At 48.2% G+C, this 25,920-nt stretch overlaps 1 protein-coding gene across 2 annotated transcripts in view; it reads right to left on the reverse strand.

Moving 5' to 3' along the window:
• Lpcat1 (lysophosphatidylcholine acyltransferase 1) overlaps window positions 1–25,920 on the reverse strand; it is a 50,685-nt gene that overhangs the window by 3,463 nt on the left and 21,302 nt on the right. For both annotated transcript variants that reach the window (XM_075975710.1, XM_075975711.1), the window contains exons 2-12: window positions 24,609–24,751; window positions 19,292–19,506; window positions 13,377–13,489; window positions 12,173–12,233; window positions 9,829–9,887; window positions 7,576–7,610; window positions 6,062–6,116; window positions 3,589–3,671; window positions 1,908–2,033; window positions 1,417–1,570; window positions 1,003–1,101 (exon numbers count right to left, since the gene is read on the reverse strand). In XM_075975710.1, the coding sequence (XP_075831825.1) occupies window positions 1,003–1,101; window positions 1,417–1,570; window positions 1,908–2,033; window positions 3,589–3,671; window positions 6,062–6,116; window positions 7,576–7,610; window positions 9,829–9,887; window positions 12,173–12,233; window positions 13,377–13,489; window positions 19,292–19,506; window positions 24,609–24,751 (1,143 nt within the window). The remainder of the gene's footprint in view (window positions 1–1,002; window positions 1,102–1,416; window positions 1,571–1,907; window positions 2,034–3,588; window positions 3,672–6,061; window positions 6,117–7,575; window positions 7,611–9,828; window positions 9,888–12,172; window positions 12,234–13,376; window positions 13,490–19,291; window positions 19,507–24,608; window positions 24,752–25,920) is intronic.

A 25,920-nucleotide genomic window follows, 5' to 3' on the forward strand; every position in this document is an offset into this window, starting at 1 on the left:
GGGCTGCAGGGCTCTTGTAGCAAGACCCAGGCAAGCAGAACAGTGTGTCTTCCCTGCCACCTAGTGGCCAAAGGATAAACTGCAGCATCTTTCGGTTGTGAAGCCGTGGTTTTGATGAAGGCAAGGACTAAAAGTCTACATACATGTCTAACCAGAAAACTACACTCTATGGGAAAATGGACAAGGGGTCTCCAAAGCCCCTAAGTGAAAGTTTTTCTACAGGAGTGGCACAAACATGGAAAACAAGAAGGGACCCCCAAGGGGGGCGAGAATGTAGGCGCGTAAACGTCTCTTGGGTCTTCTCACGGTCACAAAGCTGTTTTACACATTGATATTTGGCCCTAACTGTGGTGTGAGGGAGGCATCGAAATCCTTACACCAGATCCCAGGGTGCTGCAGTGCTATACAAGGAACCTAATGAACTCATTTGCTTTGCAAAGCTGAACTTGGTGGAATCATTCACTGGTCTGCCTAGGGTTTTAGTTAGACTGAGTGAAAAGATGATTCTGTCTTTCCAGAAAGTCATGGGACACTGAGTTTTGTTACAGGACACCCCACTGACACCTTGTCCCTGTCAATACTGTCTAACGTTCCCAGGGCTACAGGACAAGGATGGGTGCAGATGGGGAGCCTGGGGAAGCCTGAGAAGTAGCAGCTGGCCCAAGGAGTAGGTGCAACGGGGCAAAGCTATCTATGGCAACAAGGAACAGGTGCCTGCTCTCCTACCACAGTGGGGATGTGGCCCCAGCGTGACTGCCAGGACATTTGGTTTCCTGCCACACTTGCTCTCAGGCGGCTGTGAGAAGCTTGGACCAAGAGCCGCTCGTCAACCAGGCCCTTCACAGCCCAGCCTCCATGGCTTCTCCACTATGACTGTATCTCCTCAAACCACAGCCCTAGATGAACTTTTCCTCTTACAACATGCTTCTTGCCAAGAATTTGTCCCAGTAATAAGAAGAATAACTAACACACACACACATCCCACTCAGGGAATCTACTTGCCTTGAATGCCAGCTGGATGGTGGCCAGGGTCTGGGATGGCCTGCACACCACGGACAAGGCGACCACATATTCACGGAGGTCTATCTCACCGCCACCGCTCTGCAAAAGAAAAGCACATTTGGTGACAGCTCGGTTGCCAGCATGTCACAAGGGACCTTCTGGCTAACTGCTTCATTCCAGCCTGATGTGGCAACTTCTACATGTATGAAAACCATGCTTTGGAAGATGAATCCCGGCCATGCTTGCTAAAACCCCAGTCGGTTCTCAAACGTGACGCTTCGCCAGAAAGCAAGCCAAGGCCTGCCTGTACTTACAGAACAGGCTAGCCAGCATCTTTGCTGGACTTACTCCACTGAGGACCACTTACACGCGGACAAGCCAGAGGTTTTGCCCCAAGCTCCCCAGTGGACCCACCTCATCAAACAGTGAGAACATGTCCTCCAAGGCATCTGAGACAGGAACCTCCAAGTAGGCAGCAAACTCTGGAAGCCCAATTTTCTCTCCTCTCTTCATCCTTGCACTCTCTAAATATTTGTCTAGCTCTTTCTCAAGATTTTCTGGTTTCAATCTAAATAAAAACATGGGAAAGATTTATTGATAAAACCATAGCACAGAAACGAAAACAGGAGACTTACTATGAAGCTTGGAGACTCATCAAAACAGTTTTAAAATTTCTTAACAAGCAGCAAGTTAGTTTCTGAGCCTGGCATGTCCGCACCTGTCTGCCCCTTGGGTGTGTTCCCATATAGTGTACAGGGGTAGCACCCATACACCCGGCTGGTATCCAGAAAGATTCTTAAAGCCCTTCTATGTGGCCTGCTGATGACATCTGAAACCCAACAGGTCCCTTGCAACCTCAGCAACACTTGGTTCTCACGAAGGCTTGAGAACTACAGGCCACTCACCCGAGGCCCCTCACGAGCCTGGCGAACTCTAGCAGGCAGGTGTCAGCGGGCAAGCGGAGCTGTCCTTCTGCCAAAGCCAGCTGGCAATCCTCAAAGGTGTAGTCGGTTACCGAGACTCCCAGAGCCCTACAAGAGAGGGATCCTGCCATCAGGCTCCATGCCACTGGCCCTCACCCACCAGTAGGAGGAACCACAGCAGCTGCAAGGGAAGAGGGTCCGAGGGCAGCCGGGGTGGATAGCTCTGACTAGCATGGCACTGGATTGGTGCATCTAACGGTGCAGTAGCGGCACACATACCTTGGTGGCAACCAGACCTGCTCAACAAGAGGAAAACCATGCTTGGTGCTGGAAACTTAGCCAACTGCCTAGGGCTACTGCAGCCATGAATCTCGGAGAATTTAGAATGGCTACTTTATTAAACCGACATAATCCCTAACTATATTCTAGACATATGTTCGTATACCCACAGATAAGTAAGTGCAGTCCTCGCCCCTCATCAAAGGAACTTTCTTTGCAATTCAGACAACTATAGAAAACCACAATCAGTCATAATACAGAATTGTGCAGCCCAGTGCCAACTGATACAGCTACAACCAACTCCTGCACTTAAGGCTCGGGAATCATTGTGGAAGAGGAAGCGGAAAGATTGTAAAAGTCAAAGGAATAGGGAGTTTGCTGTGAGATTGTGTCTCTTAGAACTATTAGAGAAGCTACACCCATGACATCTCATCAACGCAAGGATGACATTAACAGACATGTCAACATGGATGGGGGAAACCCAGGAGGCGTCGGCCTCCTCAAAATGATTATTTTATTGAAGACTGGAATGCAGGGATCTTGGCCTGGCTTGAGCATTCCCTTAGTTAGCACGTGCTCAGAGTTGTCTGTGGTCAACTGCAGGTCAGCAACCCAGCTCTAGCCTGGGCGCATGCCCGTCAAGAGACATGAGGGGGAAGTAGGCAGGAAACACTGGAGGCTCATTAGAGGTGCTCCCAGAACACTTTTTCCAGGTCTGTGTCAAGAACTAGGGGTAGGATTGTCCCCCACTCCCAGGTGGAGGAACCTTAAAGGTTCCTGGAGCTGCCATTGGCAGAGGCTAGAGTTCAGCTCCATGTACACGGTCCCTTGGGGGGAGCAACAAGGCTGTCCACTTGAGGCTGCAGTGGCGGTGGGGTAATCACTGTCTGGTGTGTGTAAGTAGTACGGGAGCCTAGTTTTAAATACATGTATGGGAAACGAGGCTCAGAAGGTGGGAGAACCTCGGGTAACACGATTGTTGTCCAGACTAGCGGGAACCAGAAAGCAAAAAGAATGCTTAAGTTCTCTACTGTGCCCAAGAGTCAGGTGGCCGCCCAGGTCACCCTAGAAGATTAAACACACGGACAGTACGATTCCTCCAGCAGGGGGAGCGAGAGTGTCAGCAGATTGTTCACTGTCTTAGGAGGCTGTGACCTGAGGCTGACACCTGCCCAGGCCAGTGCATGCCCCAGAAAACACAGCAGCCTCACTGATGACTACAGCAGGTTTGAAACTTGCGAAATGAAGCACAGATTAACCATCTTTTAAATGTTAAACAAGTCAAAACACCATCAGATAAAAGTAGGAGACACAAACCAAGGCGGAGCTTGTTCACTCTTGCACAAACCCATTTCCCCAGCACCACCGGCGGCTGCTCACTCACTTGGCCATGACGCGCCGCACATTGCTGGCATATAGGGCAGGATTTCTCTTCTCCTCCTCCGAAGGGCAATACACGGGCAGGAACTAAGGACAGAAAAACTGTGTTATCTCTGTTAGTACAAGACACTGATTCCATGGGTCATCATAAATGGTAACTGTGACAATTTTAAGACGGGAAGAGCCCGGCCATACATGCTTGCACACTCACAATGTACACACTGCACACACATGTATCTAGACCCACATGCATGTATGCACATCATTGTGCACACACATACACATCTACCTGTAAATTTTACAGCCCAGCACTGCTAAGCTGGAGAACCCACTGTCCCAGGCCACAATGTCCAGTTCCTAATCACAAGCATATCTCCATCCCTCAGTGACAGTTTTGTGTTGAGTATTACACAAGACAGTACTTCTGCAGTTTCTACACCTGAAGCCCTCCTGGCAGCTAGCGTCTACTACATCTCTGTGATAAATCAGCCTAAAAACGTAGCATTTTAAATGACTTAGTGGCCCATGCAGATGCCAACTTTACCAGCATGAAAGAGCAAAGGACCATCCCAGATTCCTATTCTTAAAATAAAGGTATTTAGGAATATAGAAGCATCCCGAAAGCCTGTCAATTCCAACTATGTGCATGTAAGATTTCACATTTCAGAAATTCCTAAAAATTACAGTGGTCCTCACATTAACACTGGCACCACATACCAACAATGCAAAGAAGAGCACGTAAAACATATTGCAGGACTTTTCTCAGTCTTTTATCTGAAAAAAAGATAAAATAGGTCTAAAATAGGCCTGCCCACAAAACAGGGGTCCCAGCCACGATAAGATCATGTTCCTTCTCAGGCCTGGTCTTGCTTTCTCCTCGTAGCTGACAGAAGAGCCTACCAAAATATCCAGAGCAGCAGAACACACTCTCTGGGCTAGGCTCTTTGGAGAAGTAGCTCACCTGTCCATTTTGTATGCCTCTGCAGTACTTACGGCAAGTGAGCAGGCTGTTTCACCAAATACAAAGGTGTGTATGACTCATTTCTGATTTTAGATGCAGGCCCATCAGAATTTTTTTTGAGAAAAAGAAACAAACAAACAAAAAAAAACCCCAAAACCGAATAAACAACCCCGCCCCATAAAATCACCACTCCCTTCACTAGGAGAAAGTTCTACAGACTATACATATATGACTGTGTTTGTTGAATTTAGCCAAGAGTGTGGGTTAGGACTTAGGAACTTGCCAGCAGCTCAGAGCTGTGTAGGTTATATTCCATGACCAATGCTAAACAGGATGATGACAGAATGAAATTTAGCCATTCAAATCTAGCTGTATCGGTATCAGGTAGTAACGAAGATAAAAAGAAAATATCGGTCTGTCTTGGTCTCTCTCTCTCTTCTTCCCTTTTTGTTTGTTTTTCGAGACAGGGTTTCTCTGTGTAGACCTGGCTATCCTAGAACTCAGTCTGTAGATCACGTAGGCCTAAATTCAAGAGATCCACCTGCTTCTGCCTCCTGAATGCTGGGATTAAAGGTGTATACCACTACTGGTATACAAAAAAAAAATGTATATGTATCAATTTTATAAACTCTAGGTAACAATCACCTAAATAATGAATGGCAGATTTAGTTTCTTTTTAATTTTTAAAAACCTTGCCCAGGTGCTAAAGAGATGATTCAGCAGTTAAGAGCACGTGTTGCTCTTTCAGAGGATCTGGGGGTCTGTTTCTAACGTCCATATGGCAGCTAACAACCTTCTGTAACTCCAGTTCTAGAGGACATGACAACCTCCATGGTCTCTGTAGGCAATACATACACTTGGTGCACAGATATACATACAGGAAAACACTCATACATACAAAATAAAAATGAACAAATCTTTAAAAAAAAATCCTATGCAAATGTATTTAAATGACACAGAGCACATAAAGCCACAGAGAGGAAGTGACCAGAAAGTTCCTCTTGGACCCAGACAAATGAAAAGATACTCAAGGACTGATATGTAACATTATCTGTGTAAGTTAGATACTATGTAACTATCTACACAGCTCTTGGTCTAATAGTTTTTTTAACAATGTATCAAACTTATTCCAGTGTAACATTGTATGATATACAACCAAAAAGGACACCCTGTGCAACATTATATGACATTGTATCCTTCTGGGTTAACATTGTAACACTATATTCCTAGAGACACCAATGTAACACTGTGTGACACTGTATCCACACAACTGAGTTTAATACTTTGTAATACAGACCCCAGTGTAGCACACTGTATCCATACAGACCCCTATGTACTATTGTGACAATGTATCACACAGCCCCAAGTCTAATACTATTCAAACACTGCATCAGTTTAGACCCTAATGGAACCCTGTATCTCACAAAGCTTAGCAGAACTGACTCTGGACCAGATGCCATTCCCACCTCACCCATGCTGCATTCTGCCCTCACTACATAACACTATGTCCACTCACCTCAATTTCCACCTGGTTTTGAAACTGGCACAGAGTGAGCCACAGGATTTTCAACCTTAAAAACAGCATTGAATAATTTTACAACATGTTTACAAAGTTAGGCTCCTAATTCTTATAGCTGAATAACTGCAAATTCTGACCAAAGCCTCTAGGAGGTGCTGCTGGGTAGTGAACCTAGAAGGAAGGGGAACCTTCCAAAGTTGAAAGGTCAAGGGAAAAAAAAGAATGTAATAAAATGATTTTAGGGGGCTGGAGAGATGGCTCAGTGGTTAAGAGCATCGCCTGCTCTTCCAAAGGTTCTGAGTTCAATTCCCAGCAACCACATGGTGGCTCACAACCATCTGTAATGAGGTCTGGTGCCCTCTTCTGGCCTGGAGACATACACGCAAACAGAATATTGTATACATAATAAATAAATATTTAAAAAAAATAAAATAAAATGATTTTATTAACTAATCACTTTTCTGGTTAGATATTTGCTTTGGTCTTTGGTTATTTTAGAAGGCCATAATGCTTCCTTTGCCCTCCTGCTTTGACAGCCTTGTCTCCAGGATGCCCATCTCCCTATGTATGCAGGGTAGACTTTCAGCTTTAAGTCATGCTATGACTGGTTTGCCTGATTTCCAGGGTCCTGGATCTTCAGTAGTATTGCCGGTACTTGTTGTACTGCATGGAATTACAGAGTTTCCTGGAATCCCCAACCCTGAGGTCACATTCCCTTCTCTCTTCCTGACAGTCAGTCACCCCCTAATTCTGAGCCAATCTTTTTCTGCCCTAACATGCCAGTCTGCGCACAGGACAGACACTGGAGCCCAGTTCCAAGTAATCCTTCCAGTCCCCCCCCCCCCCCAACCTCAGAAGTGGTGGTCTGAAGTCACTGCAGGGGCACTTCCCCAGCCAGTGATACAAATACCTTGAAAGGCTAGGGAGGGGCTGGTACCTGATTTCACTTCCTCCCTGAAGCCCTTGAGCCAGTTTTATCCCTAGCTGGCTCCTCCTCCCTGCACACAAACGGCAGCTCCAGTATTATGGGTTGCCTTGCAGCCTGGTGTCCCAAGTTCAGCTGCTGTAGTTTTTGTTTCTCTAATTCCATGGGGTTGATAATCACAGGACAACTGATTCCTTGTGTCTGTTCCAGGAGGATAAGGATACCAACTCTAGAAGGCCTCCCTCACCTAGCACCCCCTGAATCCTACTGCCTATACAAAAGTCCCCATCCCCAAACACCAAGTGCTGCCAGATTGATAGTACTAGGTGTACTAGATAGGTAAGGGAAGGGCTCAGCTACCTTCCCATGGGTGCTGGCGCAGAGGAACTTACGTCCCCAAAATCCAGGAGTAAATTACACAGCCACACGGAACACTTAGTTTTTTTTTTTTCACAATGGACCAACCCAAATTGCTGTCAAGAGTAATTTTCACATTTGCAAAAGCAATGAGAGCACAGGGAGTCACTAGAGGTCTGTGCAGCCATAGAACGAGAGGACAGACAGGATGACACGGGGCCCAACTTACGCTCCGGGTCCTTGCCACGTCCATGTGATGGTGTCCTGGGAGTGAGAAAGCAGATGGATCAAAAACAGAGCCAGATCATGAGGGCCATCTTTATCCAGCCCAGGGATGCAGAGCTGTTTTCCTCCCACACTAATATAACCAGAGTAAAAGCAGCTGGTGCCCTGGGTTCCAGGGCCCTCAATAACCCAATCTCTCAAACGGCCATCTTTTTTGTAGCACCTCTGAGGGTGCCAATTCTAACAGTGGCCTAAGTAGGGCTGGTACCCATTACCCCTCTCTCCAGTGTTCTAGTCTGTACTTCCCAACCCTTCAGTATCCCTTGCCCACTCTAAGATGCTTCTTCAGGCAAAGTCTGCCTGGACCTGAGCACATGATCTCACTGTAGCTTCATTTCAAGGCTGAACCTGCACCCAAATGTCCAACCATAACTACTACATACATGCTCCTCCCAGGTCAACCCTGGGCTTTAAGGGGGGCCCTGCCACCAGGGGACTTAGGTATCTCACTGTATGTGTGCCCAGAAGGACTTCAGAAACTACCTTAGAAGTTACACCAAACATTTGCACAGGAGCTAGGCAAGCACCTCACACGGTTTCTTTCCTTTGCCATCTTCAACCTCTTACTACCCTGGTTTGGCTCCCTGGGGCAGACTCTGTGCTCAGAACTCTGGCAGCGGGGGTGCATCCTGCAGCTACAGAGCTGAGGAAGCTCACACAAACCTTGGAAACATGAACACAGGCAAACTTCCTGCTTCTCTGGATAACCAAATTTCCAAGGTTCTGGGGGGAACCAGTGAGGACTATGGCCTCACCAGGCCAACGAATCAACTCAGAATGGAAACCTCACTCCCACAAACAGGCTGGCAGGCCGCTCTATTCCTGGGTGTGCTGACGTCCAGCAGAGGGCAGGGCCTTCCTCAGGAAACTGACAGGAAATGGACTCTTCTGTGGTTCAGCAGTACGTGACAGAGTCATGTTAGTATTAGTAACTGATGGTCCAGACGGCTTCCACTGCCTATCCATCTGCCCCAGGTGACCTCACGCTCAGGCAGGCAGGCCTGGTTCCCACACGGGCAGGAAGGAGACTGTGTCCGTGAGCTGCCTACATTGCTGCCACTAGGTTGTGAGCTGAGAGGTTTTTCCATATTGTCCTTGGCTGTCACAGTAATCAACTGTTGGGGACAGGGAGAGCCCACTGTGGTAAGCACCACCTTACTGTTTCCACCAAGAAATGCCAACTCAGGGCCCTGGGGCTCACATTCATAGACTGGCCATTTCTTTCTTTTTTTTTAATAACTTTTTTATTTTTTAATATTTATTCATTTATTATGTATACAATATTCTGTCTCTGTGTATGCCTGCAGGCCAGAAGCGGGCACCAGACCTTATTACAGATGGTTGTGAGCAACCATGTGGTTGCTGGGAATTGAACTCAGGACCTTTGGAAGAGCAGGCAATGCTCTTAACCTCTGAGCCATCTCTCCAACCCCTAGACTGGCCATTTCTAACTGCGGACGCCATCAAGACAGAGAACACCTGCTCCAAAAGTCATAACAGAAGGGAGAGACTGTGGCTGGCATCTGTGAAACAGGCGGGATCTCGTGCCTCTCTCCAGGGACTGGGAGAGTGTTAAAGACACTTGGGAGAAAGGCCCAATGGCAAAACCAGCTCCCTCATCTGGCTCTTCCCTCCTCTGAGCTGGGGTCCTTCCAGGTTACCCAGGAGTTCTGGAACCAACTGTCCTGCCTTATCTTGTTTCTTTAAAACAAGTCAACGAGACTTCCAACTAGAGCAGAGGGAGCATAACCAAGTTACCAGATCTCTTACCTACTGCTCAGTCTTCTAGAATGTAAGCAGCCCTGGATTTTAAAACAGCCCAGAGGGAGCCAGGCTTTGGAGCTTCTGAGTGCTGTCTGTGTGGGGTCTCACTAAAAGCTGGGATGGGTCATGGAGCAGGGCACTGCTTCAGGGCCTGTGAAAGGTGCAACTCTGTGTGCCATTGCTGAGACTATTCCAGAACTGTCACAAATACACCATGGAGCTGGCTAACACTTGGGATTCTACCTGCTGGGCCAGCCCCTCCCTCTCTGGGCTGAGGCCATGTGATGATACCAACTGTTCTCTTAACTACTGTGCATGGACAAAGGACGTGAAGACAAGGCAATCCAGATATAACCAAAACACCTAACCAGCTCTCACTCCTCCTGAACGCCTCCCCTCCCCTCCACAACACATGTCCCAGAACATGACTCACCAGCTTGTTTGGGTAGCGTAGCACCACAGGCTGGACAGGAACTCCAGGAATGAACGCACCTGCCAAGGAAAATACAGGGTCTCATTGCTGGCAGCAGGAAGCATGAGAAGGTGGGACCTAGCTGTGGTACTTTTGCTGGCCTTGGTAAAAACAGCTTTTCTGTGCCAGCCTTCCAGGTCAGTGAAGACATTCTTTGGGTTCCTGGATTATTTCCTACACCCCTGCACTGCCCATGAAGAGAGGAGCTGCTGTGCAGCGTGACAGCATTAAATAAACAGACCCAGACAAAAGGTGAGGGTCTCCAGTGTGTCTATACCTCAGAACCCTTCTCCATGGGTCTGCTCTGTTGACCTTGGTTTCTACACACTGCTCGTTACCTGCACCTAGGGTAGGGCACTAAGCAGAATGAGGCAGACCTGGTCTCACCTGGGGTAAGACGTTCTAGTCAAGCCCTGTCCCCAAGTGTGACTAGTCTCTGTCTGAGCATTGGAGAAATATCACCTGAGAGGCCCCAGCATCGCCCCGCCAGGCTCCTATCCTATCTATATCCTGGCTATGCATTCCCTGATAAGTTGACAAGACTGAAGTTCTATTCTATTTTAATAATGGCCGATTGAAGGCCCACACCTCTGAAAACCAAGGTGTCAGAAGTACCCAGACATGCAGGATGGACCTAGCCAAGGGGCCCTGTGCTGCTCTTCTGGACCAGTGCAGAGTCTCATGGAAATCATTGTACATCAGGGTGTGCGCACATTCTGGGAGGAGAATGTCCTAGAGGAACGTTCTCTGGTTGTTCCGGACACCCCTTTGTTCCTTAATTCAGGGCCGTGGTGATGGTGCTGGTTTAGGATTTCTGTAGCCCTGGAAAATTTTCTGCATGTTTATTCCAGTCTTGGAACCTGGGTGAATGTGTGCATCTGAACTCGCACAGCCATGAAGGCAAGTATAAGGAGGGAGAAACAGGAGCTGGGATGGTGTCATGTGCCTAAACAGCAACTAGCAGCAGGGATACCCACAGGAGGTGATGGCTCTTCCCAGACTCCAAAGCACAAAAGCTGAGGCCACATGGAGGCTTCATGTGTGTCATGGAGTACAGCAGTTGGTTGGACACAGGTGTCTGGGGAGTGAACCATATCTGGACACCACAGTGAGAGCTGGTTGGTAACTGTGGCATACAACATACAACCTCCCCTCCCCCGTGACATGTATTACCCTTGGAGAGGCTCTTATTTATTCTCTGCCCATGGCTTTGGGGACATGGCCTGGTGGGGGCCTTTATGGGCCATACCCAGGGTGAGGAGCCCAACTGAGGTGGGTTATGGACTTTCTCCTGCAGGTAGGCTTGTCTTGGCCACACACGCTCCCTTAGCTCCTACGTGGATTTTAGAAAGAGCAACCCAGGGCACACTGAGTGAAAGATTTCACTTTCTTGTACTATATCTCTGCCCTCAAAGTTGCTACCACTATCTATGTCAAGAAAGGGAGGGCTCGGTCGTGTGCACGGGAGCAGAACAAATGGGTGGCCTGGAAAGGTGGAAGACTCCAGATTACCATTCAGCACTAAAAAGAAAGGAAAGACCATGAAGCTGGAAAACCTCAAAGACGGCAGTCTGATGTGGTCCAGAGCAGAATACTAGCAGCTGTACCCAGGGTGACCTAGTCTGTGGGAGATGGTGTGCATACCTCATGCAAAGAGTTGATGAGTCCACCCTCCTCTTAACAGTACTAAGAGCTACGGCAGGATCAAGGGGTAAACCTTTTACACCTCCCAGGTATACAGAACTTTAACTAGGCAGAGTCAGGAGTGGACTTTGTACCCCATCATAACAACTGTGCTACTAAAGCCAGGAGCTCAATCCCAATGTGGGGCTTGGGGAGTGCCATGAGGGGGTGTCCCAGCTGATGGGTCACTGCTCATGTCCCTGGAGAAAGAGTACTGTTCTCTTGTGGCGCTGGAACCAGCTTTCAAGGCCTTACAACCTAAGAGCAAGCTACAGGCTGGAAGACCTCGCCTGTCAATAGGAGCTGCCAGGGCCCAGGGCAGCTTGTAGGCCAGAGGGCAGAGATCTCAGCACATGAGGGCCTCACTGGTCAGGAACTCAGAGCTCAGGCAAACATTATCACCTCACGATAGTCATAACCTCCTCATCCTCCTGCAAACACTCCAGCTCTTGGCTCAGACACCGAGACTTTCCTGTGACTTCTGGAAATGCCGCTAAGAACTTGTCATAAAAGACAACAAAGATTTCCATCACCACAGATGCCATTACTTTAAAAGTCATGGCTGGCTTCCTCTTTCTGACAAAGATAAAAAACAAAACAGAACAAACAAAAACCTACATACCAGGTTTGAAGGTAATGAGGCAGGTCCGATTTGTACATGTTCCTTCTGGAAAAATCATTATCTTAAAATAGGAAAAAGATAGCATTAAATCAGAGAACTTAATTAAATCCAGAGTCCACAGAAGCCCACCTACCAACGTGGTTTTTTCTACTACTAACGTAATTTTAGACTATGGCTCCTGGGCAGGGGAGGGTCTTCACAAAGCCCCCGTCAGGGTTGGGAACACGAAGCACGCTATAAACACAAAGTAAGGAGCAGTGAAGGACACCGTGGTTCTTAGTCACACGTACATCACAGGAGAGAACGGAAGCCAAGAGTGGAGGCACTGATGAGGGACCACATCATGAGCAACGGGGACACTGGGAACAAGCAGAAAACTGTGTAGCCACTGGCCACAACTATAGCGTGAAGAAACTCCTGTCCTTGTGGACATGTCAATGGCTGACTCACTGCTCAAGGCAGGATATACAAACTAAAACTCCCCATGATAGAAAAGAAAGCATAGCTCATATAGCGTTCAGATCTGAGCCCTGATGAGAAGGTAATCCATTGGGAAGGCTGGATGGACTCAGTGGCCATGCCTAAAGAACACAGGTAAGTTCCTTGGAGAAGAGGGAGCAACTCCTGTGTATAGGGAGAGGTGGGGGCATTGGCCACATTTTACAAGTCAGAAGCCTCCCTAGAGGCTGCCTGTGGGCACAGGTCCTAAGCGCCAGATCTGCAGAGTTTTTGAGGGCATCCTCAAAACTGCTAGCCTCTACCCGTTGGCTCATGTAGCAAGAAAAAAACTGAACATGAGTAACATTAAGGCATCTCAGGCTTACGGGGGCCACGGGCAAAGGCAAACCTTATGGATGCAGACATAGGAGACAGACAACAGGACAAGAGGCTCAGTCAGGATCTGGAAGTGCTGAATTCCTCAGGCTCACAGTTAATTCGATCAGCAATTAGCAAGGCACCACCCCACACAATGAAACAAGTGGGTACTTGAGGGAATCTATTTTCATTTAAGCCCAGACACTGAAACCCAAAGTGCCCAACATCAAGTATAGTTTCAGATGCACACACTCCCCAAACACAAACAGAACAATGTCAACTTCAGCACCAGAAAGGGACATGGCAGGCTTTGTGGTTTCCTCTTCCTCCCATTCTCAAATTACACATCTTTTGGGAGAGCCCATAAAAGCAAAAAGAACAGTTCTACCTGAGGCCACTTTCCATCCGACTGTGCCCGTCTCTTGATCTCCTCCACTGTTTTCCTTCGAGAGTCCTGGTCAGACCGGGACACAAACACTGGCCGAATGTACCTTATCAGAGCTGTAGGAGGTAAGACAGGTTATCAGCACCCATAGCTTCCAACCACAGGGTTAGAACAAAGACCTCTCAGGGGCCATAGTGAGCTGCAAACCCCAAAGACACCTACCTCCCTAGGCCATGTTGATGCCTGGAGGGTGAGCGACCTTTCAGTGAACTCCCAGAACCTAAGTACCCTGGAGGAGCAATACAGTCCACGAGACCATCAGCCAGGACACACAGGACATACTGGAAACCTAACACTACCAAAACACAGACGATCTGTCTGTCACTCTATGAGCAGAACAAGGAGATTCAAGTGCTCCTGGACCCCACTGTTGACTGAACTTGCATTCCTGAAAGTCAAGAATGAAGCCCTAACTCCTGGCACCTGGGAATGTGACCCTGACTGGAGATGTTTGCAGATAATCAAGTTCAGATGGTATCACCTTAACTAGGGTGGTCCTAACGAACAACTGACGTCCTCATAAGAGAACACAGGTGGGGAAGAGAAGGTTGCATGACAAGGGAGGATGCTATATGCCTGCAAGCCTGAGAGTGCCAAGGAATGCCAGCTGCCACCATGTGCTCGGCTGCCAATGCCCTTCTCTTGGACTTCCAGAGTGGCGAGAACAGGCTCTTGTTGCTTCTTTGCTGCAAGAGCCCTAGAGATCCCACAGTCATGGAGTAATCGCGACATCACAGGGTCTCTACATTTGGTCTAGGTTCTATGGCCATGACTTGCAGGGCTCAACTGACCAAAATGTTGGGGACCACCAAAGTAAGAGCATGTAAAAATAGGACAGTGCTCAAAAAAAAAAAAAAAAAAAAAAAAACCTATGAAGAGGTTTTAACATGAACTGCTCTCAGGTAAGTCCACGTTCTTGAGGAAAAATGGAGCAGGGAACAGGCAGCTACAGCTGATCTCCCAGGACTATGTTAGCTGGAGGTTCTTTTTAAATAATTTTGAGACTTGAAAAGATTACTCTGTGATTCTTTCTAGGTGGTTTTCAAAAAAGCAAAGAAAACAATTTTTAAAAAAAGGAAGAAAAAAAAAAAGAGAGAATCCCTTCAATCTTGTAATAACCCACTGTGTCTTTATAACTCTTCCGAAGAGCCAAACACACAGGGGCAGTGACATGTCTTTATAGGTCTTGAATCATTTTGCTGTTTTTGTCATTCTAGCAATTGTTTCATCCTTTTCTGTCAACTTCATGATGGTGCTAAAATGACTTCGAGAGTCAAAGGGAAGAGGAATGGCAGAACCTGCCCAGCAGGCTGTGAGGGTGACATCACAATCCCAACTTTATCTGCCTTTCTGTAAAATGCCATCATCTCCTAGAGGTGCTGAGGCTCACCTGGTCTTGCTGTGTAGTATGTTTCATGGGGCTGAGTACAGAAACTTTCTGTGTCTATGACATCAAGGATAAGAAAACTGTCTCGGATAGTGGAAGATGTTGGGGGATATCATTTTAAGTGTGTTGCTTTTGTTTATGTTGCATTTGTTTAACTCTGTGAAGCTGTGATTCTTTGCCTGTCTAAAACACCTGATGGTCCTAATAAAGAGCTGAACGGCCGATACCAAGGCAGGAGCAACGATAGGCGGGGCTGGCAGGCAGGAGAGAGGATAAACAGAAGGAGAAATGAGAAAGAGGAACAAGAGAAGGAGAGGTGGATGCTAGAAGCCAGCCACCCAGCTACACAGCAAGTCATGGAGAAAGAAGTAAAGAAAGGTATAAAGAAATAAAGAAAGATAAAAGCCCAGAGGTAAAAGACAGTTGGGATAATTTTTTAAAAAGCTGGCAAGAAACAAGCCAAGATAAGGCCAGACATTCATAACTAAGAATAAGCCTCCACGTGTGATTTATTTGCAAGTTGGGTGGTGGGCCCCTCAAAAGAGTAAAACATCACACAACAGGAAGATGCCTTCCGGTCCTTTGGCGAATCTGAGGATGGATATAGGGAGGCAAGAAGCGTTCCAAGGATGGGACAAGGTAACAGTGATCATCTGGGCACCCAGGATGTTATCTTTGAGGGTTCCTATATACACCTCATTCCATCAGACAAAATGATTCTGGGCCTTGATGGACAAGTTGCTCCTAAAGGCAGGAAGGGAAAGCCCACAGCTCCCTGGCTGTAGGCCATGCTGTGCAAATGGTTAACACAACTCTGCTGGAAGTCCCAACACACCTGCGATGGCATTCCCTTACTGTTTTACTTCCAGATATTACTCGGCCAGTTCAATGTATGAATGAGTACTGGTTGGTACGACTTGCCATAAGATTGCTCTGTCCAAAGCAGGTGATGGTGGTGCATACCTTTATCCCAGGACCCAGAAGTAGAGGCAGGTGTTTTTCTGAGTTCGAGGCCAGCCTGGTCTACAAAATAAGTTCCAGGACAGCCAGGACTATACAGAGAAACCCTGTCTTGGGGGGAAGAATTTGCCCTGAAGTCTGTGGGCCATGTGGGCATTTTCTGGATGAATGATTGATGGGAGAGGGCCCAGCACAGTGTTGGAGTGATTTAAAAGAGCAGGCTGGGCAAATCATGGGGATCAATGCAGTAAGCAGCACTCCTCCATGGCTTCTGCCTCGCCAACTTCCCTAGGTGATGGACAGTTGTTACCAGGAGTGCAAGCTGAAATAAAGTCTTTCCTCCCCAGGTTGCTTTTGGTCACGGGATTTTTATCACAGCAAGAACAACCTTAACCCTAACTAAGACACATAAAGTTGACTCACAGAATTCTGACAATGTAGAGACAGGAAAAGGTATAAGGTTGGTCACACTCCTGGCACGGACAGACCTAAATATGAAAATTAAGTATTTTCAACATTCATCTCTTCAACAGAGTTAGGAGCTGTCTGTCAGAGGGTTCCAAAGAAAGGCTGGAAGTTGGGACAGGCCATTGCCTACCTAAGCCTGCTCTGAGATAGGAACCAGAACGCGTCCTGGTTTCTCGAGGGGTGAAGAGGACCCTAGGCTGCATGCCCAGGTCAGTACCTTATGTGGCACACTGCCTTCCATGGTAGCTATTTGGGTAAGGAATCAACTGAGATGAGCTAAATTTGGAGCCTAATCAATATTCCTCTCCCTCCAGAGACAGGGTCTCGATGCTCTAGCCAGGGCTCAATGGATCCTCCTGCCTCAGCTTCCGGAGTGCTGGGACTATAGGCACACACTGGACCTGGATAACGAACATTTCTGATAAACTTGTCACCACCATTCACTCTGTGGACCAGGAAATGTACAAGCTACAGGAAGAACCTCTGTACACAGCGATAATAATTCTATAAAACCCAACAGCCTCCTGGAGCCTTGCCAGGGCCACATGCAGCGACGTTTGGGGCTGGTGACACCGTTCAGAGTTATCGAGGTGGAGTACGTATCTGCCAATTACAACCTCATCTAGCGTCCAAAAAATTCTTGGAATTCAACCCAACTTTCCAGGCATGTGGAGTATTATCCTTTATTTGACAATCAGACTGATAAAATCTAGTCTATGACCCAAATAGCTCAGCTTCCCTCCAGGAACCTCGTGGAAAGTGACCATGCTCGCACAGAGCTGTTTCATAACCAACGTCCTTGCAGTTCATTTCTGCCTATAGGATCTATTGTGCCTCTCATGGGTACAGGCTACATACAGCCCCGCCTTCTGCCTTCCTGCTTGGCATCTCTGCAGAGTCCTGGCTATCTCAATCAGGAGACTGAGCAAACCCCTAGCTGAGCCCCAGTCTAGTCTCTTCCCCTCCATATGAGCCAACTCCGGACCAGCACCCTGTGCATGGAAGGAATTCACGGAGGGCTTATGAGCCTTGGAGCACTTGGTTCAGGATACTGATCACAGTGTTACCTGAACCCATGGTGAAGACTCACATTTCCCATGGAAGGGAATGACCGCACCTCTCAGGCGGGAGGCACACGGACTGTGGAGGCCATGTTTGTAGCGGACTTAGCCACAGCCAGGTGCCTCTGAAAAGTCACAGGCACAGGTGAGGGAAGGGGCTGATCTGGGGCTGGGGACCTTGCTGCCTTCAGCCTGGGTTCTAGCCTCCTTGACCACCTGCTTCCCTGTGGCCATGAGCCAGTTCCTTAGTGTTTCCATGCAATGGGGAAATGCCTGCTCACCAGCAGAAGGAGATGAAGGTGAGGACAGACACAAAAGTTCTTGTGCCCTTAGGTAGCTGGGAGAAACTTTTCCTCATAATCTAGCCAAGTGTCAGCAGGCTGTTTCTACACTTTATTCTAGGACAGACATCTGGGTCAGGGCCAGACCAGAAGGGTCAATCTGGAGTGACGGCCACATCCTTTCTTCTGCCCACCTCCAGGTAAATATACCTCAAGATTTCAGAGGTCTCTCACAGAGCAGAAGACTTGTATGTACAGAGAGATTGGGATACCAGGGACACTGGCTAGTTTTATGACAACCTGACACAAACTCAAGCCATTCATGGAGAGGGGAACCTCAGGGAGAAAAATGCCAGCACCAGCTTGGCCTCTGGGCAAGCCAATCATTGATTTAATGATTGATGTGGGAGGGCCCATTCCATTTTGGTTGAGCAAAGCATGAAGATCTAGCCAGTAAGCAGTACTCCTTCATGGTCTCTGCTTCAGTTCTCTGCCTTGACTTGAGTTCCTGCCCTGATTTCCTTCAGCGATAGGTTGAGGTGTTTAAGTGTAAGCTGAAATAAAGTCTTTCCTCTCCAAGCTGCTTTTGGTCATGGTGTTTCACCACAGCAAGGGCAACCTTAACTAAGACACCACGAGGCACCTCTGTTTTCAGATGACACTCCCGGGGCCCGTACAGTTTGGGAGATACAAAACTATGCCCTGTGGTGTTTTGAGACCCACAGAACTACCCCAGCAGAGTGCCCAGACACCAGAGCAAAGCTTTGGAACAAAGAATAGAGCCTTTCCGCCACATCTTCTCTTCTTGTCAAGATGTGGGCTCAGAGCTGTGGCTCTTCAACCACAGGTGTCGGGCTGAAATCTCCTCCTTCCACTGTTCTTCAAGGGTACCACAGCCACCACAATAACCACAGTACCCAGTAATCACCCTACACTGCCCCCCTCCGACCCCACATCATCTACTGAGATGCCTGGGAACCACGAAAGAGGCCAGCCAGGGTGTGAAAAGCAACTGAATGTCAATACTGTGTTCTCTCTATGCCTTAACCCTAGACCCCGTAAAATGGCCTTTCAGACAAAAAGTCTATGTAGATGAAATCGTGGATCTTAGAATGAGGCTATTGGTTATCCACTGGCATGGCTCTTAGCTAAGACACACACAGGTGGGGAACAGGGGAAAGCTGGCCATGCAACCAGTGAGGCAGGACATCCCCCATGGAGCTTCTGGAGGGATCCCCCTGGCACACACTATGACCTTGGACTTGTGGTTCCTAGAATGAGACAGAAAGACCTCGTGCTATATCAAAGCACCCAAGATTTGTGATCCGATCAGCAGTCCCAAGACACTGCTATTCCTGTGGGAGTCACTGGTGCTCAGGAGCAGGCTTCCCAGAAGCTCCAGAGACTGTGAACTGCTCTGTGATACAGGAAACATGCCTATAAGACAGACCTTGGACATGTACGTCTGCACTTGACAGTACCGGAGGACACACAGGCACTGATAAAACCCACAAAGGTTCATGCTACTGGGGAACCACAATGTAGGCTGAAGGGACCTGTCACCGGGGAGCTGTCGTACCCACTCTCAGGGCCTCCTGGCTCACCCACCCCTGAAGTTTTACCTGCTCTCAGAAGGTTCACCCACTCCCATCGTCTCACCCATTCCCAGGGGCTCATCCACTCTCAAGTGCTCTCACTCACTTCCCCAGATTGGGATGTCTCTGCTCTCCGCCTTCATCACAATGGATGACATGGTCATGGTGACAGGGATGGCGTCAAAGTAGGAGGAATGTGGAGCCAGCGTGAGGATGGCGGCCTCCGCAGGCAGGGCCTGCCGCCCCTTCACAGCCACACGGTGGAATCCGCCAGCAAACCACATGGTGCGCATAATGGCCTTGAGTAGAAAGTCCACAACCCTGTAAAAGATAGGCAACGTCAATCCGGCTCCTGCCACAAGGGCATGCAGGGGGCCTGGGAAAGTGATGCTGGGGTCTTGGCAGTGGGGCATTGAAGGCTACTGCAGCAAACGCCCTTAAAGGAGAACTGTGTGCTTGATTCTGGGGGCACCTACAGCCAATGGCTCCCACCTCTGACAAACAACTGAGGGTTTTTCCCCACCACATAGCATCTTGCAAGTGGGCACAGCTATTCAGCCTTGGCAGCGGATCACACGCCAAGGTCAAAGACACCCACACTTTAGATATCGGCAGCTCAGGTTAGCACTCAGTCGTGCAGGAGCAGACAAACCATCAAGGCGTGTAGAACACCCATTAGAAGCTGCATGCTAAGCAGCTGAGAGCAAAGGCAGTATCCTGGCAAGCCTTCTAGACCTTTTCACAGGTCTCCCTAGCTTGGAGGCTGACCACATGAATCAATACAGCTTTTGGAAGGACCAAGATGGACATGAATGTAAATGAAAAAAAAACTGGCTGAGGTCATCCATCTTGGTTTCCTACGATATCCTTTTTAAACACACGAGAATTCAGGCATCCAACCCTGGTATTTTCCTTTCTCCTCACCCACAACAAACCTCAGTCGCCACTCAGACACCTCTCAGGACACCCCTGCAGTGACATGTAGCATGGACAGCCCTAGGAGGAGCTTGGCCCCCAGAGGAGACTTGCTACAAAACACACCAGATATCACTGACTGTGGGCTAACCAGGTGATTAAAAACACAGAAAAAAAAGCCCAAAGCCCTGTTACTTGACTTTCCCAAAGTGCTAACTCCCTTGGAGGTTCTGCGAGAGGAGCCCCAGCAGATCTGAGTAGAGGCCAATCACTGTTGAATGCAGAGCCCCTGGAGGAGTAACCTTGGGAAGACCTTTGCTTACTCGGAGAATGAGCAGCTGCTGTGGTTACAATGAGACACTGGGGAGCAGACTCAAGGTTCTATTTCTAGGGACGGTGTGAGAGATGGGGACACATTTCTCAATGTCAGTTGGACACTTCTAGATGGACTCAACAATAAAAAGTTCAAAAATAAAATATACAGCAACTGCTAAGGAAGAGGCTGCAGAAAATGAGGAAGTGGAGCTGTAGGAGGTGCACTGGAACAGGAATTGGTCCTGGGAGGGCAAGAGGAAGAGGGGAGCTGTAAAGAAAGTACCATCACCATCACCCTGCAGTCTTGTTGACAGCAATGCCCTTCTGCCCTCACAGGGAAAGATGAGACAGCATGGGGGCGGGGCATGGGGAGGGGCTGGGTGCCCCAGACTGATGGTGTGAATGGAGATAGACCTTGTGGGCTCAGTGAAGGTGAAGCCCCTCATCCTGCTGGTACTGTCACAAGGGGCAAGGAGGACACTGAGCTCTGGGCAAAGCTGGAGGCCAAGTAAAGGCCAGGAAAGAAAGCTACAGGAACATGAAGGAGAAAAGAGATGGAATCCGGGCTAAATAGCTTACTCAGTGCTAAAGAAGACCTGGGGCTTTGGGCACAGGATGAAAGGAAGATTCTGAAGATAAGCTGTTTGCCTCCAAACACAGGCGTATGAGCCCCTAGACCAACACTCTCCAGGAGGACATTCATGCTATACTTCAGCCAATCAGAAAGCTAGGCAAGCGAGAGCAAGCTGGCTGTCAGAAGTTAATCAATTAGTCTGAGTTCCTCCTGCAAATCCTCTTTCTGGGAAGAGAACCTGACACTCCAGAAAGTCTTCTTCTTTAACAACAACAATGAAAGACCAAACAGTGGGTCATTCGGATGCCCCAGGAGGCAAGCACCAGCCCATAGTGTGGCTTGACCACAGGGCTTAGAGAACTGAGGCTGAATTTGGGGTTTTGACACTCTTTCTGCCACAAGAAAGAAATGGAGATATTGAAACTCAAGGGGAAAAAAACAAAGGCTACAGTCCAAATGCAAAGCAAAAAATGTGTGTAATTTAAAAACTTTAAATCATAGGATGTGGCTGTGCCTCTGCACACAGAGGAAGTTGTATTCATACCCAGGATGTGGGGACTCCTCTCTGAGGGTGGGGGTAAGATAGTCGGTCCTCCAATCTCACGGTTAACCCGGGAGCTGCCTGTGGGCTGAGGATCAGAGGCAGAGGACCTGGACTGCTAGCTGCCTGACCCACCCCTGTACTTACTCTGGCGGGTAGAAGAACCAGTTCAGGGTCAGTACTATCAAAAGGCAGCAGTATGATTTTCACGACAGTGTGCATTGAAAGAAACTTGAAAGAAGCATCTTTTGTAAACCCGTGTCAATCACTGAAAGCCTGAGATTTTAAAGAACGTCTGAATGCTACCAACTTCATCCAGGAAAAAAAAAAAGTCGTCTCTAACATCAATCTGTTCACAACAGCTCTGCTGTGCGAACGTAACGCCATCTGAGGCTGAATGGATCTGCTGTTGTAACTCAGCAGAACATAAGTTATTTTAAACCCCGTTTTTTCCTGATTCTGCGCCACTCTAACTGCACAGCTCATCACTACGTCTCCTTTCAGGAGTCAGAAGCACCCATGAGTGCCCGGGGCCACAAACACACTTAGTTCCCATAGATACCGAATGATGGTGTCTACAGCTTCAGGAGGCACAGCGCGGTACATGCAGGTTCAGTATACACGTGTATATTGTACATATGACACTCTCATCTATATATAATCCAACCTACATAATCACACAATCAAATCTGTGCACACATACATGCACTCTCCTACACATATTCTCACCAACATGTATGCACCCTATACATATGTACATGTCAGCATGGGCACACTTGCATGCTCTTATCTACATACATGTATAGTACAACAAGCACATTCATGTATGTTCACATTCCAACACACTTACCTGTACACACATACTCCAATACCTCCACGGATACTCTCATCTTCATATACACATGTGTACTCTAACAGGTGCACACACACACACATACATCAACAAATACATGCCAAATATACTCCAGTACCTGCACACATATCCATCCATATGCTCATCTAAATGCACACTCCAATAGGCACATGCATATTCTCATTTGTGTACACTCATATATGTACACGCTTCATATACATACATACACATACATATACATACATACACATGCACATATATACCCAAGCATAAACACATCCTTCTCTCTCACATAGAATGGAATGCACCCTGAGCTGACAAAGACCGTACAAAGCTCAAGGGAAACTGTGGTCATAAGAAACCTCAGCTTCTCACTCACTGCACATGAAACACATGCATCACATTTGTGCAGTGAAAGAAGCTGTTAACAGACTGAGTGACTTGGACACACAGGGACAGAGCTTTTGGAACCAGTCTGCTGCAGCCCTTTTTAGTTTGCAGAAGCTCATTGAGCGTGCATACAGGACAGTCTCAAGGGAGCATGGAGGCCAGGAACACGGCCCAAGTCACCCACTTTGAAGATGGTCCTGCTGCTCAGAGATTCTGAGTTGGTGTAGGGAAGAGAGAAAGAAGGGTGATCAGGCCCTTGTGATGCCAGGCAGGTAGCATACAGAGCCATGGCAACATCCTCAGCCGCTTGTCACCAAGAGTTGACACCTGTCACACAAGCAAACTTCTGCATTCAGCAAGCTCAAAGTCAGGATTTGGTTTGGCCTAGATTTGGCATGCTTGGTTTTATATCATACCAGATTCATAGTTATGTTGGGTTTTTTAAATCCTTTTAGAGGATGTCACAATAAAGCATGCTGTTCAAAGAGGATTAGGAAATCTCAGACAAACAAAAAACAGAGCAAGCAACAACTTCACGGATGCCCAGCCTCATTCAACACCCTCACTGCGTGATCACCATCATCTGATGGGAACCTGACACCCAGAGAGTTGAAGTCTCTCCTTAACAAACATCCTGTGCACCTCACAAGAAAGGCTGAGAAGTTTGAGTGAACATTCAGGTCACAAAGTATCAGGTTGTGATATTTTAGGCTTTGGGGTCACAGAGCCCCCCACACCCACACAACTCAGCCCTCTGTGCAAGGAGCCCTGGAGTGCCCATGCTCTAGGAAAAGGTTATTTGCACAGCAGCCAATCTGGCCTGTAGACCTTTCTGCCAGCATCTCCAGCAAGGATTTGTTTGTGTTTCTGAGCCGGCAAAGGGAGCTCTAGAGACAACAGTAGAGCATTCTTAGAGTGCTGGCTAAGGCACCTGTGGCAGGTGGAAAGACACAAGAAAATATTTAGTGTCTACGGCATCTTGTACTGTGGTTTTAATGGCACTTCAGTTTGGCTCTGTTCCCAACATACTCATCTTCACACAGTTGAGGTTCATTCATATCTAACACTTAAAAGTGGGGCTAGCTCAGGTCTAAGAGAGACCCAGCCTGCAGCAACAGCGTCCAACACTCTGGAAGCCTGGACTGTGTGCCAGCCAGAGCTTCAGCTTTGCCAAGTTTGGTAAGAAAGTGAGATTTGGTATCAAATTACCGGACGTATAAAGAGTGCGGGCTTGTCTACTTTCAGTGACCCCGAGTGGGCAGGACCAGTGTCAACCATGACCTGACACTCAAAAGCTGTTCCCCTTGAAACTGCTTTAAGTATACCCAGAAGATGTGCTCTCTCCTCCGCCCACAGCACCCACACTGTGGGGGTTGAGGCAGGGACCTGTATCACTGTAGTGCTGGGTCAACTCAGCCTGAGAGCTGTCCACTCAGGATACGCTCGCCAGCTCCCACCAGCAGCTCCAGAGCTGAGTGAGGGTCACCTGGGAGCTCTGGTTTTCGTCTTCAGGCTGTCAAGAGACAGAAGAGGTTCTGGAACACAGCAGGCCATGGTGGTGGGAGGATCTCTGTGCTCTGGGACATGGGTACAACAGCCCCATGACCCGCAGAACCTTGAAGATGAAGCCTCAGGACCAGAGGAAGAGGCAGGCAGGGAGAAGCTGGTTTCAATAGAAACAGCAAGAAGATAGCACTAATCCCTGGTGAACAACAGGTCTCAATAAAGCATGCTTAGAAAGGGAGAGACAGGTCCATACTGACTGAGCCCAGTTAACATTGTGACAAGGATCACAACACACACACACACACACACACACACACAGAGCTACTTACTTCCTCCATAAGGCCATGGGCTGCTCTGGCTCCTTATCAGGCGGTCCCAGGGAAGCCACAAGTGCAAAGGGCCAGGCCAGTAGCATCATGAAAGCAGCGAACAGGAGCCGGATAGGGAACAGCGTCAACGTCATGAAAGCCACCTGGGAAGACAGGTGTTATTTTTTAAGCACGCCTGTTTGAGAACACGTTGGAGCTACCTGCACCCTGGGTCCTGCAGAGCCGGGTCACAGCTAGCCAGTGCACTGCCATCGCTGTAGACCCCATGCTCTCAGCCTTGACAAAGACACTCAAGGAAATGGCATGGCAAAGTGTGATGGGCACACTTGGCTCTACTCTCACTCTGATGCCATATCCACCAGAGGGTCTGGCACTCTAAGCTGGAGCCAGGCTTTCAGCTCGTTCAACACATGATCATACCTTCCTGCCTCTCCCTCAAATCATTAAGGCGGGGCTGGGGAGATATAACAGTCTGGAAAGTGCTTTCTGAAAGAGCTGAGGACCTGAGCTCAACCCCAGAACTCAAGTACAAAAGCTAGGTGTGGTGAAGCCTGGGGCTGTCTCACTAACCAGCCAGCCTATCCTACTTGGTGTGTACCAGACCAGTAAGAAACCCTGTCTCAAAACAAGGCAGACGGTGCCTAAGGAATTATATCTGAGGCTGACCTCTGGGTTTGACACGCACATATGCACATACACAAATTACTGATGTGCAGAGATAGTATATGAAGTCCCAAATGTCCATGAGGTAGTGAGGGTGCTGCGTGGAGTTGTAATACCAACCTTGGACCAGACAGCAGAGGATTCAGGGCACCTCTCCAGCCAAGATTAAGTTGGGCGGAAGGCCAGAGCCCAAGGGAAGCATGGTTCACTGACCAGTGCTCACCTCAGGGCAGCAGGAAGCTACAGGACCAGGTGGCTGCCAGTTGCTCTGAATTTGGAAGACAGGCAGTGGGCAGTTCAGCTCCATTGGGCAGAGCCAAATGCTGCATCAATGGGAGGCATTTTCACAGCCTTAGAAATCAGTGTGGACTTGACACTGAGAATGAATTAGCATTCACACCTTTTAAAGGCCCAATAGTCACTTATGCCTTGAGGGCAAGGCAGATCAAGATACCAATATCTGCTCCAATACACAGTTCATTCACTGGGACCAATGATTATGTACTGACATCTCATAGAGCAGTGGGCTGTCAGGAGATGTCTTTGGAGGTAAGAACATAAACCACTTCGCCTGTCTCTATTGGGACATACTACCTATTCTTATGCAACATACTGAAGTGCTGTGACCAGGGTTTCTCCGATGTCAAAT

The sequence above is a fragment of the Microtus pennsylvanicus genome, chromosome 6 (assembly GCF_037038515.1).
Source record: "Microtus pennsylvanicus isolate mMicPen1 chromosome 6, mMicPen1.hap1, whole genome shotgun sequence".
In the NCBI taxonomy this organism is placed as follows: Eukaryota; Metazoa; Chordata; class Mammalia; order Rodentia; family Cricetidae; genus Microtus; species Microtus pennsylvanicus.